Source organism: Macaca fascicularis, chromosome 12 (assembly GCF_037993035.2).
Source record: "Macaca fascicularis isolate 582-1 chromosome 12, T2T-MFA8v1.1".
NCBI classification, from domain to species: Eukaryota; Metazoa; Chordata; class Mammalia; order Primates; family Cercopithecidae; genus Macaca; species Macaca fascicularis.
Genome location: NC_088386.1, coordinates 122,996,257 through 123,015,904, shown reverse-complemented (window position 1 = coordinate 123,015,904; position 19,648 = coordinate 122,996,257). Strand labels below are relative to the sequence as shown.

The 19,648-nt window shown below is 40.1% G+C and overlaps 1 protein-coding gene across 7 annotated transcripts in view; it reads left to right on the top strand.

Moving 5' to 3' along the window:
- Positions 1 to 19,648, top strand: part of COL4A4 (collagen type IV alpha 4 chain) — a 154,400-nt gene that overhangs the window by 93,898 nt on the left and 40,854 nt on the right. For 6 of the 7 annotated variants that reach the window (XM_005574455.5, XM_065526172.2, XM_065526173.2 and 3 more), the window contains 10 exons: positions 3,520 to 3,588; positions 5,896 to 6,003; positions 6,509 to 6,727; positions 8,523 to 8,684; positions 10,018 to 10,188; positions 11,406 to 11,549; positions 14,009 to 14,116; positions 15,237 to 15,418; positions 16,272 to 16,335; positions 18,893 to 18,973. In XM_005574455.5, the coding sequence (XP_005574512.3) occupies positions 3,520 to 3,588; positions 5,896 to 6,003; positions 6,509 to 6,727; positions 8,523 to 8,684; positions 10,018 to 10,188; positions 11,406 to 11,549; positions 14,009 to 14,116; positions 15,237 to 15,418; positions 16,272 to 16,335; positions 18,893 to 18,973 (1,308 nt within the window). Of the gene's footprint in view, positions 1 to 3,519; positions 3,589 to 5,895; positions 6,004 to 6,508; positions 6,728 to 8,522; positions 8,685 to 10,017; positions 10,189 to 11,405; positions 11,550 to 14,008; positions 14,117 to 15,236; positions 15,419 to 16,271; positions 16,336 to 17,689; positions 17,862 to 18,892; positions 18,974 to 19,648 lie in introns of those variants that run through there. The other variant, XM_074010349.1, reaches the window with a different exon arrangement.

Genomic DNA, 19,648 nt, shown 5'->3' with positions numbered 1-19,648 from the left:
CCAGCTTTTTATTCATTAATATTTCATACTTTTTTGGTTTGCATTTCATTTGGTTCACTTTCATCTTTATTTCTTTTATTCTTCTAGCTTTAAGTTTAGTATGCTTTTGTTTTTCTAGTTCCTTGAGATGTGACTTTAGGTTGTCAATTTGTGCTTTTTCAGACTTTCTGATGTAGGCATTTAGCATTATAAACTTTCCTCTTAGCACTGCTTTTGCTGTATTCCAAAGGTTTTGATAACTTGTGTTAATATTATCATTCGATTCAAATAATTTTTATATTCCCATCCTGATTTCATTGTTAACCCAGATATCATTCAGGAGCAGATTATTTAATTACCATGTATTTGTATAATTTTGAGGGTTCCTTTTGGAGTTGATTTCTAGTTTTATTCCACTGTGGTCTGAGAAGAGACTTGATATGATTTCAATTTTAAAAAATTTATGGAGACTTATTTTGTGGCCTACCATATGGTCTATCTTGGAGAATGTTCCATGCTTCTGAGAAGAATGTATATTCTGCAGATCTTGGGAAGAATGTTCTGTAAATGTCTGTTAAGTAAATTTGCTCTAGTGTATCACTTACATCCATTGTTTCTCTGTTGACTTTCTGTCATGAAGATCTGTCTAGTGCTGTCAGTGGTGTATTGAAATCTCCCACTATTATTGTTTTGCTGTCTATCTCATTTCTTAGGTCTAGCAGTAATTGTTTTATGAATCTAAAAGCTCCAGTGTAAGTTGCATATAAATTTAGGATTGTAGTATCTTCTTGTTGAATTGATCGTTTTATCATTATATAGTGACCATCTTTGTCTTTTTGTTTTTACTGTTGTTATTTTGAAGTCTGTTTTTTTCTGATAGAAGAATAGCTATGCCCGCTGGCTTTTGGTTTCTATTTGCATGGAATACATTTTCCTACCCCTTTACCTTGAGTTTATATGAATACTTTTGTGTTAGGTGAGCCTCTTAAAGACAGCAGATATTTGGATTGTGATGTTTTCATCCATTTTGCCATCCTATATCTTTTAAGTGGAGCATTTACTCTCAACATGAATTTTGAGATGTGAGGTATTGTTTTCTTCATCATGTTAATTGTTACCCAGATAGTTTTCTTTTTATTTTGTTATTGTGTTATAGGCCCTGTGAGTTCTAAACTTTCAAGAGGTTCTATTTTGGTGCATATCAGGCTTTTGTTTCAAGGTTTAGAATTTCTTTTAGCATTTCTTGTAGTGTTATGTTTGGTAATGACAAATTTCCTTAGCACTTGCTTGTCTGAAAATGACTTTATTTCTCCTTCATTTATGAAATTTAGTTTTGTGGGATATGAAATTCTTGGCTGACAGTTGTTCTGTTTAAGGAGGTTGAAGATAGGACGCCAATCCCTTTTGGCTTGTAAGGTTTCTGTGAGAAGTCTGCTGTAAGTCTGATAGGTTTTCATCTATAAGTTACCTGAGGCATTTGTCTCACTGCTCTTAGAATTCTTGCCTTCATTTTGACTTTAGATAGTCTGATAACTACATGGCTCGGTGAAGATCTTTTTGCAAAGAATTTCCCAGGAGTTCTTTAAGCTTCTTGGCTTTGGATATCTAAATCTGTAGCCAGGCCTTGGAAGTTTTCCTTAATTACTCCCTCAAATTAGTTCTTTTTCTCTTCTCCCTCAGGAACACGAATTATTCTTAGGTTTGGCTATTTTACTAATACCATATGTCTCAGAGACTTTGTTCATTTCTTTTTTTCTTTATTTTTGTCTGATTGGGTTGATTCAAAAGCCTTGTCTTTGAACTCTGAAATTCTTTCTTCTACTTGTTCTAGTCTATTGTTAAAACTTTCCACTGCATTTTGTAATTCCCTCAGTATGTCTTTCATTTGTCGAAGTTCTGATTGGTTTTTCTTGATTATATCTGTCTGTCTAGAGAATTTTTTTGTTCATATCCTGAACTGCTTTTTAAATTTATTTATGATGTTTTCACCCAGGAAGGTAATTTTGAATATTTTTGTGGCAGAATGTGACATGAAATCATGGAAGCTAAAATGAGTCTCTTCTGGGCAAAGTTATAGCTATGGCATAACAGCTAAATAAAATTTTATCCAGGCACTGTTCAAACCTTATACCTTGTTGAACAAATAAAAGCATTACAATACAATCAATATTTAAAATAAATCCTTAGGATACTAAAATATCTTTGTTGTTTTATTTATTTGACATACCAAAATTGCTTTTCCTTCATTTCTCAGTATGAACTCACACAATCTGACTATATTAAAATTACATATATGTATATATATTATATACACATACTCAAAGTATAGAATTATTTTTTATAGTCTTTTGAGATAATACCATATATTTTAATTTTTAAAAACTAGTATGTCATTTAAACTCTCATTGTCCATGAAAAACCATTTGCTGGCATTCTAGTGAGAAAAAAGAAGGTATTTTAAATATATTTTACAGTTATGTGAATTTCAAACAATAAAATGACTTTCAGGATTATAGTTGAAAACTCTTAAGAAGGTGGCAAAAAATGTTCAAGTTTTTTCTTTTATGATGTGTGTGTGTGTATATATATATATATATCTTGAGCTACATTGCTAATTGTGAAGTTTTAGAACAAAGTAATATCCTTAGTTCTTGTTTTGATAATATAGAAAGGCAAACAAGTATCCTGGTATTTGATAAGGTATAAATTCATGCTCTAAAACCCAATAAAATCTGATGTCATTTTTATTCATCTCATATATCTTTGATCTGACAGCATATAAAGAAATGTATTATGAGATATTATTCCTATTATAAAAGAGAAACATTCCATTTTAGGAGATAGGAACTGAGAGGCTCAAACTGTGGTGTCTTATTGATGATATCTATCTCTCTAGAAAATTTTTCATTCATACCCTGAACTGCTTATTAACTTTCTTCAAACATTTCTTTAACATGGGGGATGATGCTACTAGATTGCGAAAGTCATTAGGAAAAACAAGACAATATATTTGAAGCACCTGACCCTCAATAAAGGGTAGCTATTCACATCTAGCCCAGGCTCTTCATGTGCACAATTTTCCCATGTTCATAGTAAGAGACAGATTTTCTGAACTCAGCATTGGACACCTACTGCTATTTCATGATTTATCAAAACTTCTCATTGTATTGTGTTAGATATGATGTAATAGATCTCCATTATATTATTATTATTATCTACTACCCATGTAGTTCATCTCCATTACATTTTTATCATCTACATTGTTTTTCTAGATTATTGAAACTTATACTTTTTAGAATCAATCTTTCTTTTCTTCCATATGTTTAGAACTCTTCTGATGGTTGAAATTCAGATTTCAGGAAAAATCTACAAATTCTGTATGAAAGCAGCTCAAGTGATCCAATGATACTTGGGAGTCTGTTACTTTGACTTCTACATGTGCTATACAGAAACATATCCTGAGCAAGTTGTGGCTGAGATAGCCTCACATTCCACTGGGCTATCAGTTATGTGAATGTTGCTTTTCTTTTCTCATTCCAGGTGACACAGTTTCTTGCAATGTGACCTATCCTGGGAGGCAAGGCCCTCCAGGTTTTGATGGACCTCCAGGTATTAGCAATGAGAAGTTACTGTCTTACATACTTCCCAGAGTAAAAGAATCAGCAAGACAGATAAACCAACATTGAATCCTCTGACCAGTTAGGACATTTCCAAAATTATTTGCAAAGTTTTGAGAGACCGCGGATAGGGGAAAACGGCATTCATAGTAATTTGTAGTTGGGTCTCTAGTCTGTTGGTTTGAGAACACTCCAGATGGGCTTTTCAAATCTTTGTGCAACAAAATTTTCCTTGATTTGCTCACATATCGGTTAAAATGTCTGTCCCTTGACATTTTTTTTTTCTTTTTTTTTTTTTGAGACAGAGTCTCACTCTGTCTCCTAGGCTGGAGTGCAGTGGTGTGATCTTGGCTCACTGCAACCTCTGCCTCCTGGGTTCAAGTGATTCTCCTGCCTCAGTCTCCCAAGTAGCTGGGACTGCAGGTGCCCGCCACCACACCCGGCTAATTTTTATATTTTTAGTAGAGACAGGGTTTCACCATATTGGTTAGGCTGGTCTCAAACTCCTGACCTTGTGATCCACCCACCTCGGCCTCCCAAAGTGCTGGGATTACAGGTGTGAGCCATTACGCCTGGCCTGAAAGTTTTAAAACTGTATCTTCTTTTCTTTCCTGTGCCTCAAGAGTGAAAAATGATCATTTGTTTATTGATTGTAAGTTTACTTTGTTTTACTTTCCAAAAGAACCAACATTTGATCAGAAACATTTGAAAAAAATGCTCAAATATCTCTGTCCTTGTTTGCACATTCATGCCACAGCTTCGTTTGAATCAATCACTTAGGTTTAGATGAATTAAGTCCAAAATCTATCTAAGATATTTTGCCTGACTCTTCTTTCTTTAGAGTTCCCTACCCATTCATTACTAGTATGAATAATGACTGACTGTTACTCTCTCTACCATCAAATTTCATGACAATAATGTGTAAATAATCTTAAAATCTCAGTAGGCTACAACAAACACTTATTTTCTATCTTATGGGTCTGCAGGTTGGTGGGGTTTAGCTGATCTAAGATGGTCTCTGTTGGCTTAGAGTAGAGTTCCAAGTTAGGTTTGGGGTTGCAACATGCATCTCATTGCAAGGCCAGGCTTTTCTCATGTGATTGCAGAAATGCAAGAGGGCCAACTCAGTTCACAGGCTCCCTCCACACGTCTGATTGGATCATGGTTATTCATTTGCTATTGCCCAAAACAAGTCACATGACCAAGCCCTGGGTAAAAGGGCAGGTAATTACACTCCGCCCACCACAAGTCAATGGCAAGAGTGTGTGGAAATATAATTCCATATCAGCGGAGTTGAGAATTGCAGGTTGACGGATTGAACATTCATTTTTACTTTTACTGGTCATGAGTGGATTAAAAAAAAGTTTGATTACTTTCAGCAGCTTTTAACTCCGAGAGAAGTGATTACTCAAATTTTAATTTGACAGTTGTGCCTCCATTGAAGTTTATGATTAATACGTTATTTTAGCTGAGATAACTCCTTGTAGAAAATCACAGAAGGTTTAAAATAAATTCTCTAGGCCAGGCACAGTGGCTCATGCCTGTAAACCCAGCACTTTGGGAGGCCAAGGCGGGTGGATCACGAGGTCAGGAGATCGAGACCATCCTGGCTAACATGGTGAAACCCTGTCTCTACTAAAAATACAAAAAATTAGCCGTGCATGGTGGCGGGCGCCTGTAGTCCCAGCTACTCGGGAGACTGAGGCAGGAGAATTGCGTGAACCCGTGAGACGGAGCTTGCAGTAAGCCGAGATCGCGCCACTGCACTCCAGCCTGGGTGACAGAGCGAGACTCTCTCTCTCAAAAAAAAAAAAAAAAAGATTCTCTATTACTTTTTGCAAGTGCTTTTGCCTATACTTCATTTAAGGGCAAATTCAGTAAGATGCAGGGAAATAGATTTTGGTCTTTAATCTGATCCTGTCTTACGAAGATAGACACTGGCCACAACCTCTTTATCCCTACAAGGGCAGACGATGGTTGCATAGTTGTGTTTCAGACCTAGCATAGGAAGATACCAAAAAAAGTCATCTGAATGGTGGCGCAAGTTCCAAAGGCTTTCAGGAAGAATCCTTCACAGGATGGCTTCTGAGAAAGCGCCTTAAGAAAATCACTCCTAGAAAACATTCGTTTGGATCATATGACTTACAACACAATTTTGTAAATTAGGATAGGCAACATCCTTACTTCCATCAAGTAGAAATATTCAAAAAGGACTTAATATAGACTTTAAAAAAATCTCATTTTGTTCACGTTAGATTTTGTTTTATTGAGTCTGTGTTTTGTTGTTGTAATTGTTTAGGTCCAAAGGGATTTCCAGGTCCCCAAGGTGCCCCTGGGCTGAGCGGTTCAGATGGGCATAAAGGCAGACCTGGCACACCAGGAACATCGGAAATACCAGGTCCACCTGGTCAGTGAAGTTTTTTATGTTTGTTTTTCTTTCTGCTTTGGGAGTATCTATCAGGAACTTTTTAACATTTCTACTGATGGATGTTCACTGAGGAAATGGTCCAGGGATCCCTAGATAATAGGGAAATGCTGTTTCTTGATAGACTCTTAGCTATATTGTGATAACTTCAGATTATACTTTTATAAGTTGCCAAGCCTCCTTCCACCTTGAAGCATAAGTTATGGGCTATTATTTGTCTATTATGTTGTTGAAACTACTCAGTCCAGCCAGAATGTTTGCCAGAGAAGGAAAGCAATTAGGGAAACATCACTGGCTTATAGGAAACACAAAGGTGCAGTTTATCTCTCTACAAAAGGTGGTAAAACAACATTACCTGTTAAACTGCTCTTAATTTTAGTAAATACCCCTGTGTTTTTAAGAAACATATTTTTATCAAAGTAGTCTTATATGTATTTGTTCTATACTTGCACATGTTATCATTAATTTTGTTGTTGTTGTTAAATAGGTTTTCGTGGTGACATAGGAGATCCGGGTTTTGGAGGTGAAAAGGGGTCCTCCCCTGTTGGGCCCCCAGGCCCTCCTGGGTCACCAGGAGTGAATGGTCAGAAAGGAATCCCGGGAGACCCTGCATTTGGTCACCTGGGACCCCCGGGAAAGAGGGGTCTTTCAGGAGTGCCAGGGATAAAAGGACCCAGAGGTGATCCGGGATATCCAGGTGCTGAAGGTATGAGGGCTTTGCTGTCCTTTCGGTGCATAGAGCGGGCTCAGTTTTGGAATAGGTCACTGAAGAATGTTTAGATTATTTTGCTTTAGCCATGTAGAATATAAACAGTTTACCCAAGTGTTTTCCCTCATATGGGGTACTGGTTACATTTCAAATAACCTGAATTTCTAGCCTTGTCCTTGCATTTTATTGGTTGTTTTCAAATGCAGGGCAGCTCACTGTTGTTCATTCAACTCAGTTTGGTTCCGCAGCTAGTATGTTGGTGCTGCAAAGGCCAAGAGCAGGGACTGTGTAACCTGTCTGGGGCTGTTGCCAGGTGGAAGGTAGGCAGGCCTGATTGTAAGAGAAAGAGTAGCTTAGAGGCGGGAGCTGTAGGCTGGCATCTGGGAACACTTTGTGGGAGAGCTGGGCATGAGCTGAGCCTAGAGGACAAGCTGTCTTCAGATAGAAGACAGGGTAGAGGGACTTTCATTCCATCTGGGGTGGCAGGCAGGGCATCAAACGCAAAAGAGGAAGATGGCCCGGACACTGATTCATATCCTTTTCTAAAATGTGTAAGGATCCTTCAGGATCCCCAGTGGAGTTTTTCAGATTTTAATGTACTTAAAAATAACCAACTAGGGGTGGGGCAGCTCATGAAAATTATTGTCTTCAGGACCCCAGTCTGAGGAATTCTGATTCATTATTTCTGCGGTGGGGCCCCACATGTGAACTTCAGTGGGCCTCTTGGGTGATGGTGATCAAGATGTGGACTACAGACCAGATGTTTACAAACAACATTCTGGTTCTTTTCTAAAAGTGGGTGGGCCAATGTTTATTAGGCATCCACTAGAGTACATTAGCACAGGACGTGTGGAGGGGAGGAGGAGAATTAGCACCCTCAAGGAGCTTGTATGGAAGTTTGTAAATAAAAACATTCATATTCAAAGAAACAATTAGTTGGAAAGTAACAGGTGAAACATGATGTAAGTCAGTAAAAATAATGACCCAGTAATCCGACTATCTCACTTGTGAAAATGTATCTAAGGGAAGTGTTCAATGGAAGAAAGTTATAGATATGAAAATGCTCTTGTAGTATTATCCACAGGAGAGGAATAATTGGGAAGAACAAAGACAGACACACACATACACGCACTCTCTCTCTCAAAGAAATATCATCCAGCCATTAGCAATTAAAATCATATTTGTAAAGACTGCAACAAAATGGAAAACATTTACAGATTAATATGCAATCTGAAGTGCTCCAACAACTGAATTTGCACTGTGATTACTATTTTTAAATGTAAACATGTGAACCAAAATGCAAAGAAAACATAGAAAAACAAAGTAGATTTTTGGGTTAGGGTGTGGAATGATGGGGGATGTTCTTTCCTGAAGATTATGACACTGTCTTTCCAGTAAGTAGAAATTTGAGAGTGCAAGTGATGAAATCTCTCATAAAATGCAAATTCATACAGTGCAAACTGGGTTTGTAAATATTGTAGAGATATGGTGTAAAGCTTGATGCAAAGTTAGAGGTTAATTAAAATTAGGAAGAATCAAGTGGTTTCTTATTTGCATTGGCAACTTTGCAGTTCATATAACCTTATCAAGTAACTCACTTAGCAATGCATTCTCTATTCATAAGGAACTCATTACATCTATGATAAGAAATCCATTTAAAGACTTAACCCATTTGAGCACTGATTCAGGATGAAAATGTTCACCTCCAGTATTGATATGCCTGAACAATTCATCATGGGCCATCTGTATAGTTTTATGTCACAAATGTCATGGATGCATTGTATCATTTCAGGGCCAGCTGGCATTCCTGGATTCCCAGGTCTCAAAGGTCCCAAAGGCAGAGAGGGACATGCTGGGTTTCCAGGTGTCCCAGGTCCACCTGGCCATTCCTGTGAAAGAGGTGCTCCAGGAATACCAGGGCAACCGGGACTCCCTGGGGATCCAGGTAGCCCAGGTAAGTGTCAAGAACTGTAAAGGGTCTGGGGCTTACCCTACTTACAACTAAATAAGCTCCCCTCTTTCTTTTTTATGGATGCCGCCAGAAGCAAGAGTCCTGAGTCAGAGATAAAGGATTTCGTTACTCATGAGTTTCATGTTGGTTTGCATCATTTCCCTGTGTCACCCAAGTCTCATGGGGCAACATAGTGGGCTAGTAGACCACTCACACAGTGGGTTCCCTTATATGGGAGGAGCCCTGAGCCAAGGAACCACTGCTTTATAGCAGCCTGTGAGAATGCCTGCTTTTCCTATTGAGGAAAGTGCTATATCATCTATCAAGGGTGCTTGCTGCAAACACAAGCTTGAGAAGTTTCCCAGAGAAAGAGCATCAGAATCTTGCCTTCTTGGTATATCCATCAAGATGTAGGAACACAAGAGACCCCTGGAGTGTCTCCTAATACAAGGTGCAGGGAGGCTGTCTTAGTCCATTTGCACTGCTCTACCAAATACCTTAAGCTAGGCAATTTATAAACAACAGAAATTTATTTCTTATGGCTCAGGAGGCTGGGAAGTCCAAGATCAAGCTGCCAGCAGATCTGGTGTGCCTTCCTTGTGTCCTCACAAGTGGACAAGGCAAACAGCTCTTTTGCACCTCTTTAATAAGGTCACCAATCTTATTCATGAGGGCGCTGCCCTAATGACTTAATCACCTCCCCAGGTCTTCACCTCTTAATACTATCACATTGGTGATTAACTTTCAACATATGAATTTTGGAGGGACACATTCAGAACATAGCATGAGCTATTTTCAATATGATCTTCATTTCACTATTCGCATTGTTTACTCTGTTGTTTAAATCCCATTGCTTTTATCCAAATGCAGTAATATATACACTTGAAAAATTAAAACAAGATTGAGGCAAAACTTTCCACTACAGCCATATTTCTAGCACCAACAACGCTAGACATCAGCTCTGACTTCCGACTGAAGTTCACTCGGCTGTAGAGCTTCAGGAAAAACCTGGAAAGTTTTCTTCTATTAGTTTCTCTCCAGCAAGAGGAAATACAAATACAATGTTTGTTTTTTCTTTCTGTTTTCCATTAAAAATACTTTTATAATCTTCATTCATCCCTGCTGGGAAACATTTACTCAAGTGATCTGCCCTTCTATTTATATTATCTAGAAAAATATATTCTTAGATTGATGGAAAGTTGCTACTATTATTTTAGCCAACAAATATTGTTTTACTGTTGTTTAATGCATGGTTTAAGCTACTGTATGTTTTTCCTGCTGTGTGTGAAGCCAGTGTTCAGCCTTCACACACTGTGGTCACTGTGGTTTGTCTTAGGTGCTCCAGGTGGGAAAGGACAGCCGGGAGATGTGGGGCCTCCTGGGCCAGCTGGAATGAAAGGTCTCCCTGGACTCCCAGGACGGCCTGGGGCACACGGTCCCCCGGGCCTCCCAGGAATCCCAGGTCCCTTTGGGGATGATGGGCTACCTGGTCCTCCAGGTCCAAAAGGTAGGTAGTGCTTTTCCATGATGTCCCCCCATCTTAGAAACATGAAATCCACTGCCAGCTGAAGACTGGACAGATGACCACATGAAAAGAGTTAACTGTTAGTCTAGCTTTGTCCTTCCCTTAATGATGCCTCCCTTGCTCTTGTCCTCTGCATCGTTATTTCCAGTGGCAGAATGTTTCTGTGCTGGTCAATGGGAAAAGGGGTTTGAAGGTGTTAGGGCCACAGAATTCATGAGGACTGGGTAGCACGGTAAAGTCCTAGGGTCGGGGAAGGTGCATTTTCATTTTGGATGGGGTCCCCACTCTCATCCGTACCCCCAATTGGGGGATTAGGACTCAGACACATCAGGGCCCACACTTCAGGTCTGTAGGTAGGAAACTGAGGACAGGACAGCAGAGCATGGATTTTGTTTTGTTTTGTTTTGTTTTGAGACAGAGGCTCGCTCTGTAGCCCAGGCTAGAGGGCAGTGGCAGGATCATAGCTCACTGCAGCCTGGAACTCCTGGGCTCAAGTGATCCTCCCACCTCAGCCTCTTGTGATTCTAGGACTACAGGCATGTGCCACCACACCTGGCTAATTTTTTTTTTTTTTTTTTTTTTTTTTTTTTTTTTTTTAAGGAGAGAAGATCTCCCTGTTTTATCCAGGCTGATCTTGAAATCCTGGCCTCAAGGATCCTCCTGCCTTGGTCTCCATAGTGCTAGGATTACAGGTCTGAGCCACCTTGCCCAACCGAGCCCAGCTATTAAGCGCAGTGAGGTTGACAATTGTTGTTTACTTTGAATAGAAACTCAGCATTAGGCAGGAGTTTGCATCTGTAGATGAACTACAGGAACACAATATATAAGAATCATACTAGTCTTTCCTAGGGCCGGGCACAGTGGCTCACACCTATAATCCCAGCATTTTGGGAGGCTGAGGCGGGTGGATCACTTGAGGCTAGGAGTTTGAGACCAGCCTGGCCAACATGGTGAAACTCCGTCTGTACTAAAAATACGAAAATTAGTCAAGTGCGGTGGCTCACACCTGTAATCCCAGCTACTTGGGAGGCCGAGGGAGGAGAATCACTTGAACTTGGGAGGCAGAGGTGGCAACGAGCCGAGATGGTGCCACTGCCCTTCAGCTTGGGTGACCGAGTGAGACTGTCCACCTCCCCCTGCTGAAAAAATAAATAAATAATAAAATATTTTCCTAAAACTTTATGCTCTCGTTTCACCAGGACCCCGGGGGCTGCCTGGTTTCCCAGGTTTTCCCGGAGAACGAGGAAAGCCTGGTGCAGAGGGATGTCCTGGCACAAAGGGAGAACCCGGAGAGAAGGGCATGTCTGGCTTTCCCGGAGACCAGGGAGTGAGAGGGGCCAAAGGTAAATAAAATACAGCCATGAAACATGCGTTTGTTTCTGGTATTTGATCCAAACCTAGAAATGTGATCTCTGAAATATAAAACAGGACCTTTCTGAAGCTTGGATTCCTCTTCCTTTTAGTTGTATGGTGTTTGTTTTAGATTTTTAAACAAAATTCATTTTATTTACCTTTTAATCTTATTACATATACATGGCATATGAACTGCTCTATTAATTGAAAAATAATTAACAAGTGGTTCTTTTTTTTTTTTTTTTTGAGACAGAATCTCGCTCTGTCACCCAGGCTAGAGAGCAGTGGCGCGATCTCGGCTCACTGCAAGCTCCGCCTCCTGGGTTCATGCCATTCTCCTGCCTCAGCCTCCTGAGCAGCTGGGACTACAGGTGCCCGCCACCTCGCCCGGCTAATTTTTTGTAGTTTTAGTAGAGACAGGGTTTCACCGTGTCAGCCAGGATGGTCTCGATCTCCTGACCTCATGATCTGCCCTCCCCGGCCTCCCAAAGTGCTGGGATTACAGGCGTGAGCCACCGCCCCCGGCCTAACAAGTAGTTCTTAATGCACTGATTTATAGCTTCTAGGTTTCAGAGAACTTTCTCACCTTTTGGGAAGGGGGCCTCTTGTTCTCCTACCTCTGTTTCAGTTAGAACAGAGGCTGGTAAGCTCTTCCTGTAAAAAGCACGGTAATAACAATTTCAGGCTTTGCAGGCCTTCTGGTCTCTGTCACAGTGACTCAAGTCTGCTTTTGTAGCATGAAAGCAGACATAGACAACACAGAAACAAACATAAAATAAAATTTCAATAAGATGGTATTTATGGATACGAAGGTTTGAATTTCATATAATTTTCACACCATGAAATATTACCTTGTTTTTGAGTTTTACCCCTCAACCATTTCGCAGTGTAAAAACCATTCGCATCTCATGTGCTGACAGAACTGGCAGCAGGAGGGATTTGGCCCATGGGCTGCAGTTTGCCAACCTCTGAACTACCATGAGTCCACTTTCATCTGGGCCACAAGTAGAGTTTCCCCAAGTTTCATTTGAAAAAATATTTTCTGGCCGGGCGCGGTGGCTCATGCCTGTAATCCCAGCACTTTGGGAGGCCGAGGTGGGTGGATCACAAGGTTAGGAGATCGAGACCATCCTGGCTAACATGGTGAAACCCTGTCTCTACTAAAACTACAAAAAATTAGCCAGGCGTGTGGGTGGGCACCAGCTACTCAGGAGGCTGAGGCAGGAGAATGGTGTGAACCTGGGAGGCGGAGCTTGCAGTGAGCCAAGATCACGCCACTGCACTCCAGCCTGGGCGACAGAGGGAGACTCCGTCTCCAAAAAAAAAAAAAAAGTTTTCTTTACTATGAAAAATAAGTTTTTGAGAGCAGTGGTTTAAATGTTATGTCCTCATCCCTGTTAAATGTTTACTCCCACTTCTTAGTTCTGGGGCACTAATGGGTGAAGGTAATATTTCCTTTCCAGTGTTGAGAAAAAAATGCTTGACAATTTTCAGACCCAAGGATTTTTGCCCTTAAGGCCTTTTGGGCAAGTAGCCTCATATTGAATTAAAATTACCTTTTCTTCTTAGTTGATTGATTCTACCACAATTTTTTGTTTTACTAGCTTGTACATTATGTAGAATCAAGGAACCAAAGAGTCATTCTTTGCTAGCTTAGATAAGTGATGTTTGCTGTGCTATTATGCTACTATACAATTATCCCACTAAAAATTAAAATTCAGACTAATGCCAGTGATGGGCTAGTAAACTAGTTCTTTGAAATAAAAAAAAAAAAAAGCACTGTGGTTTATAGTGTTTGCTGAGTGCCACACTGTAAATACTCCTGCCATGGCTGATTTAAAGTTAGCAATGGTTTAACAACTGGCTTGCAGGGTTCTTGAATTGTGGTAATTGGCACTCGTCAAGCTGGTAGGAGCCCACACCTGCACACTGCTATAGCTGGGCAGTGTTTACAAAATCAGGCAGAAGTACACTATGTCCTACCTACCTTTTGGAAGTCACTGTGAGGAGTGCCACATTGAGATAAGTGTCTGTTCTTTCAATACAAGGAAAGTAAGAGAGGATGGCTAGGAGGAGACATGGAACTGGAAATATGAGATGGGCAAATTCAAACTTTATAGCACAAAGTGACATTTTTTGTAGACTGGAACTTTTCAAATCTGTCTTAACCTCAGTGAAGACCCAGACCAGTTTGGCTGAATTTGGCAAACATTCAGTGAGCACTCCCGGTACACCAGACTCTGTGACTGGACAAGTGGGGTCAGGAATGTAAAAGATGACTGATTTTCCTTTAGGAAATCAGCCAACGATGGTGATGTTTTGTGATCTACATAAATACAGCTTCGTAGGTTAAGTGGGAATTTGTAATTTGGGAGTGAAATGTGGTAACAGATGAATTATGTGTGCGATGTTCCTGTTCATTTTGTTCTTGCATAATTAATATCTATAGGAGCCATAGGACCTCCTGGAGATGAAGGAGAAATGGCTATCATTTCCAAAAAGGGAAAACCCGGGGAACCTGGACCTCCTGGAGATGATGGATTCCCAGGAGAAAGAGGTAAACACTTAGAGTTTTTAACCATATCAAATAAGTTGACATCCTTACAGATCGCATGTGTAGGCAACTTTCCCCAATAACAGAGATTAGAAAAGGCCTTTTTTTTTTTTTTTTTGAGATGGAGTTTCGCTCTTGTCGTCCAGGCTGGAGTGCAGTGGCACCATCTCAGCTCATTGCAACCTCTGCCTCCTGGATTCAAGCGATTCTCCTGCCTCAGCCTCCCGAGTAGCTGGAATTACAGGTGCATGCCACCACACCTGACTAATTTTTGTATTTTTAGTAGAGACGTGAGTTTTACCATGTTGGCCAGGCTGGTCTCAAACTCCTGGTGATCCACCCGCCTTGGCCTCCCAAAGTGCTGGATTACAGGCGTGAGCCACCACGAGAAAAGGCCATTTTTTAGATACAAATAAACCTTGTGGTACGTTTTTTGCTCCTCCATGCTAAAACTTAGCCGAAGTTCCTGTGTATTCCTAGATTTGGATATTCTAAACTAGGATCAACCTGAGCTATACAAAAACTACTGGTCTCAGGTTTGGTAATTGATTTTCAAGTGAATAGCACAATGACTGTTCAAGTCATTATGACCAGTGCCTCTCAAACTTCAGTGCACATTAATTACCTGGAGAGCTTGTTAAAATGCAGATTCTGATTCAGCAGCTCTAGAGCAGCCAGGGATCCTGCCTTTCTAACAGACACCCCAATGCCCATGCTAACGGTCCACAGAAACGTTGCAGAGTGAGGATTTTTGACAACCCCATTTGTGTGCTCCTGCAAGGTCAGACTTAATCTGCATGAGGTGCTCATCTCTCAGCTAGTTGTTAGAGGGCAAATATTTTAACTTTTCTGGGTAAGTGCTTCTTCATTTGTAAAATAAGCAGTCGAAGCAAATAATCCTGTGTGCTCCCTCCCACCTCTGATAGTCCTTAGATGTTCTCAGGCAGCTTCTTTCATCAGTGAAGTCACTGAAACCAGAAATGATCAGGAAGCGGCTTGGGGCGGGAATCAGAATCCTCAATACCTTTGGCTTTATCTCCTAAAAGTAGGATGAAGTCCCTCAGCCTAACTATTACCTAGCTCAAAATTTCAGCAGAGACCTTAATACCTCCAACTTCATCAGGTGATAAAGGAACACCCGGGATGCAAGGGAGAAGAGGAGAGCCGGGAAGATATGGACCACCTGGATTTCACAGAGGGGAACCTGGTGAGAAAGGTCAGCCAGGGCCTCCTGGACCCCCAGGCCCTCCAGGCTCAACTGGTCTAAGAGGGTTCATTGGTTTTCCAGGACTTCCAGGTGACCAGGTAAGGGGCTAGTGCTTTGTGGGGGGAGAGATAATAAAACCTTTCCGCTCTTATGATGTCCGTAAGGGGCTATAATTTGCCAGCATATATACCATTGCCCTTTCACTGGCTCTTAGAATGTAAGGTGTAGCCCAAGGAGAAAACAGAGCCTTCTAGAAGGCCACGATGAAACTGACATTTCTGACCAGTGCACCTGCCTGGTTCCCCTAAAATAGAGGACCAAGGCACGTAATCACTATCCCCCAGCCTGGTTTAAACCACCCACGAAGACTTGCCTCATGACCACTGGTTTACTGGAATGAAAGTCGTCCTGAAAAATCACCCAAATCCTCTCTTTAAAGTCTTCCAGTTTCAGATATTGCAGATTTTGCTTTAAATATATTTAGTCTTCACAACCATGAGTGAAATACCCTTTGAGAATCCAGGAGGTACATTATGTGTAGTAGCCAACATTATACTTCTGGAAAATGCATAACTCACTATCCATCTTTTGGAATGAAATGGATTTTTAAAGTCTTTCATATGCGATGACTTATAATACTATTTTATTTAGTATCAACTTGTTTATTTGTAATTTAAAATTCAAATTAGTAACACAATTACTGTTTCACAACCAAGCGTAGAGAATGGGATGCTACCAGTTGCTATTGAGAACTCTAATTCTAGAGGAGCTATATCAACTTTGAAAAACTAGATACATGTAGTGGGAGACTTGCAATGCATTTCAACTTTCATTACTACTGCAAATTACAAAAACCGAATTAGTTACAGAAAATTACAAATGGATTGTGTCGTGCATGTGCCATTTGTATTTGAAATCTGATTAAGGCCTTTTGTTTCATTAAACTGTCAGGGTGAGCCAGGTTCTCCAGGTCCCCCTGGATTTTCAGGAATCGATGGAGCAAGAGGACCTAAAGGTATGGTTTGGAGATACAGAAGCCACCTGTCAAATGCATAGTCCCGAGAGTTTCTAACATTATAAACAAGTGCCTTTTACATGATAAGCAAAGTGTATCCAAGAAACTGCAGCACCCAAGGGGCTCTTCTTAGACAGTCAAACACTCAAGATCCAAATGTTCTACAGTTGTCACTCAGATCCAAGGGTATCAGATAGAAAACAGCATGCCTGCAGGCTCTTCGTGTCTTCCTCCTCCGTGAGAGTCCCAGCAGCAGTCCATGGAGTGACTGCAGCCCCTCAAGTAACAGCTCAGTTGCAAGGATAACAGATCCACATCAGTGGGCAGTGCCCGCAGGGATAACAGATCCACATCAGTGGGCAGTGCCCACCTTGGCTTAGAAACCCTATGTCCCACAGGAGTCAGTATCTTTTCTAAGGACTCCATAAGTACAGCTTTTAGAGTCCCAGTTAGGACATAGAGGCTAAAGCCATGACTTTCCAGCAGGTGCTAAGAGTTCACTTGAGAAGTTTCAAGATAGATGTAATTTACAATTGAGGTTTGTTTGTTTTTTTTTTTCACTATAAGTCAAGGTCAGCAAAATATTTTTTCCTAAAGAGCCAGATAATAATGATTTTCAGCTTGTTGGGCTATATGGTCTCAGTCACAACTATTCAACTGTGTTGTTATAGTGTGAAAGCAGCTATAGACTATATGTAAACAAAGGAGTGTGGCTGTTTTCCAATAGAATTTTATCTGCAAAATTGGCTGCAGGCTACATTTGGCCCCATGGGCCTTAGTTTACCTTGTGTCAAGAGCAATGTTGCATTGTAACACACCTAACATTCTAGTGAAAGAGAGGCTTAATTAACCCTTTATTCAGACAAACAAGTAAACAAAGAGCAGGATATCTTAGTTGCAATATTTGCATAAAACCTTTAATAGTTTTACTATCTTGGTATACCATTGGGTTGATATTTTTCTTTAAATCTACTTTCAAATGATTCACCTTTTTAACCTTAGCCTTAGCCTAACTAGCTGTAAATTCACAGGTTAACATGCAATTATCCTTTATTTTGATATAAGTTAAAATAAATTTAAAATATAAAATACTAGTTAATGAACCACCTACAATCCTCTGTCTTACTACTTTGAGAGACACTCTATAAATAATATGCTAAATGCTGTAAGAAACATGACCTGTGTGGGCTTATTTCTTCAGAAAGAATATAATCTAGATCCCTTCTTGGGAAATGGTTACAAATAGAAAAAATTTTATATTTGATTTTGATATTTTATAACTTCAGGGTTCAGAAGTTACTCCTTTTCCACTTACCTATACATTTATTATAGTCTCTTTACTTTTCTTTCACAGTAAAAACCTACCTCTTCTCACTTCCTTCATACTTGTATTGGGCCATGCTTACAAGGAATTGAAATGCACTCAAGATACCTGGAGTCAAAGATGTCTTATGGATCCCACAGATAGGAGACATAGTTCTGCCAAGGCTAAAGGGACCCTAGCCCTTAAGCAATCCATGGTTTCTCACTTTTTCCCATGGTATATTTTTTTACTTAACTGTCTACCAACTGGCTTCATCTCTCTCTACACAGTATCTTTTCTGGATATTTCTGGATATGTTGGGTTGCACTCTAATATGTTCTACATCAGGACAACTCATGATAATGCTCTTGGTTTCTGCCCCAGTAGCCAAGGACTTCAAATTCTCACTTTCTTATTCCATCTTCTCAAGGAAAGACTTGTTTGACCTGGAATGGGCCAGAATTCCACTCCTCAAGCAATTGGCCATGATTATGAGTAGAGTCAGATAGGAGAAAGGCTTCCACAAGGTGCTGGTGGGACCCCTTTAGAAAGGGGTGTAAATGGGCAATTACTGTAAGATACACTTAACTTACCTCTCTAATTCTCTTGAAACCCCATCTATTTTCTTGCCTTTCTTCCCACTCCATTTTGAGTCCTCCACTTCAAACTGGCTCCCAACCATAATGTAGGTCCTTGTGTGTCTGGAAGCATTATGGAGTGTCCAGTAGCTTTGTGGGACTGTGGGAGTCATGGCCTACAGTGACTTTTGAATGTGCCATCTGTTGTCATCAATGCAGTATGCCTTTGTGATTTTCTTTTTCTAGGACATTGAGTTGAGCTGCCTTATAAAAGAGCTTGAAATATGATTGCAGCAGCCAAAACAGTGACAATTTTTGCTTTTTGTTTCAAAAACATAAGGATATAGTCACTCAATGCCAAATAATTTCTTAACTAGAAACTTAAATTTGAAAATTTTTTCAGGACTTAAAAACTCAAACTTATCAAGACCTGGAGATCCTTATGATTGTGATGAACTCTAAAACTGTGTGTGTGTATGTGTGTGTGTGGTATGTAAAATGCATCTTGCATTTTATATTTCTATTTGTTCTTCTTTAGAAAAGAAATATTTAAAAATACTCTCCTAAAATATCTGAAGATAAGCTATATAGACAAATACCATAAATGTTATTGTCACCTGTATGAGACCAAATTAAATTGTCTAAAATTATGTAACATGCATTTTATCCCTTTCAGGAAACAAAGGTGACCCTGCCCCTGCCAGTCACTTTGGTCCACCTGGTCCAAAGGGTGAGCCAGGTAGCTCTGGATGTCCAGGTATAGCTGCATATTTTTCTTACTAAAACAAAAAAATATAGTTTAGTTTGAAAAGCAGAACAGTTACTTCTAGCTGGCAATGATCATATCAATATTTTCTTCCCCCTTTGTGCATTAAGGTACAAATAAACTGGATTATATATAAGCACTTCCATAGCATTCCTGGCCTAGAAGAACACCAGGGTTATACACTAAGGATTCGCAATCATTTTTCCATCATGGCTCATGTGACCGATGATGCTGACACAACAGTAAACTCCCCAGGTGTGCCCATATTTTGGCAAACTCAAAAATGAATATTGCAAACAATTAAAATCTGGACCATTTTGTACCCTCTATCATTTAAAATGATGCATTCGCAATAACCACTCACACTGACTACAGCTGCAGGTTGTCATTCCAGCTCTTTCTTTCTGCTGAGAAAAGCATATGCCAGTGTAAGTGAGGTGCACCATTGTTGAGCTATCATTGAATCTATTTTAATTTACTAAAAATCAAACCAAATCAAGCAAACGTAAGCCTCATCACCAACAAGAAATCTAAGTCATTTAAAACAGTATTTTGCTTCTCAACAACAATTAACATGGAATCCTTCAGAATGGATTGTGATGCACCATTGAGTTCTTGTGACAGTTGAGGCCACAACTGGCTACATTAGATGACCCACAGTAGAAG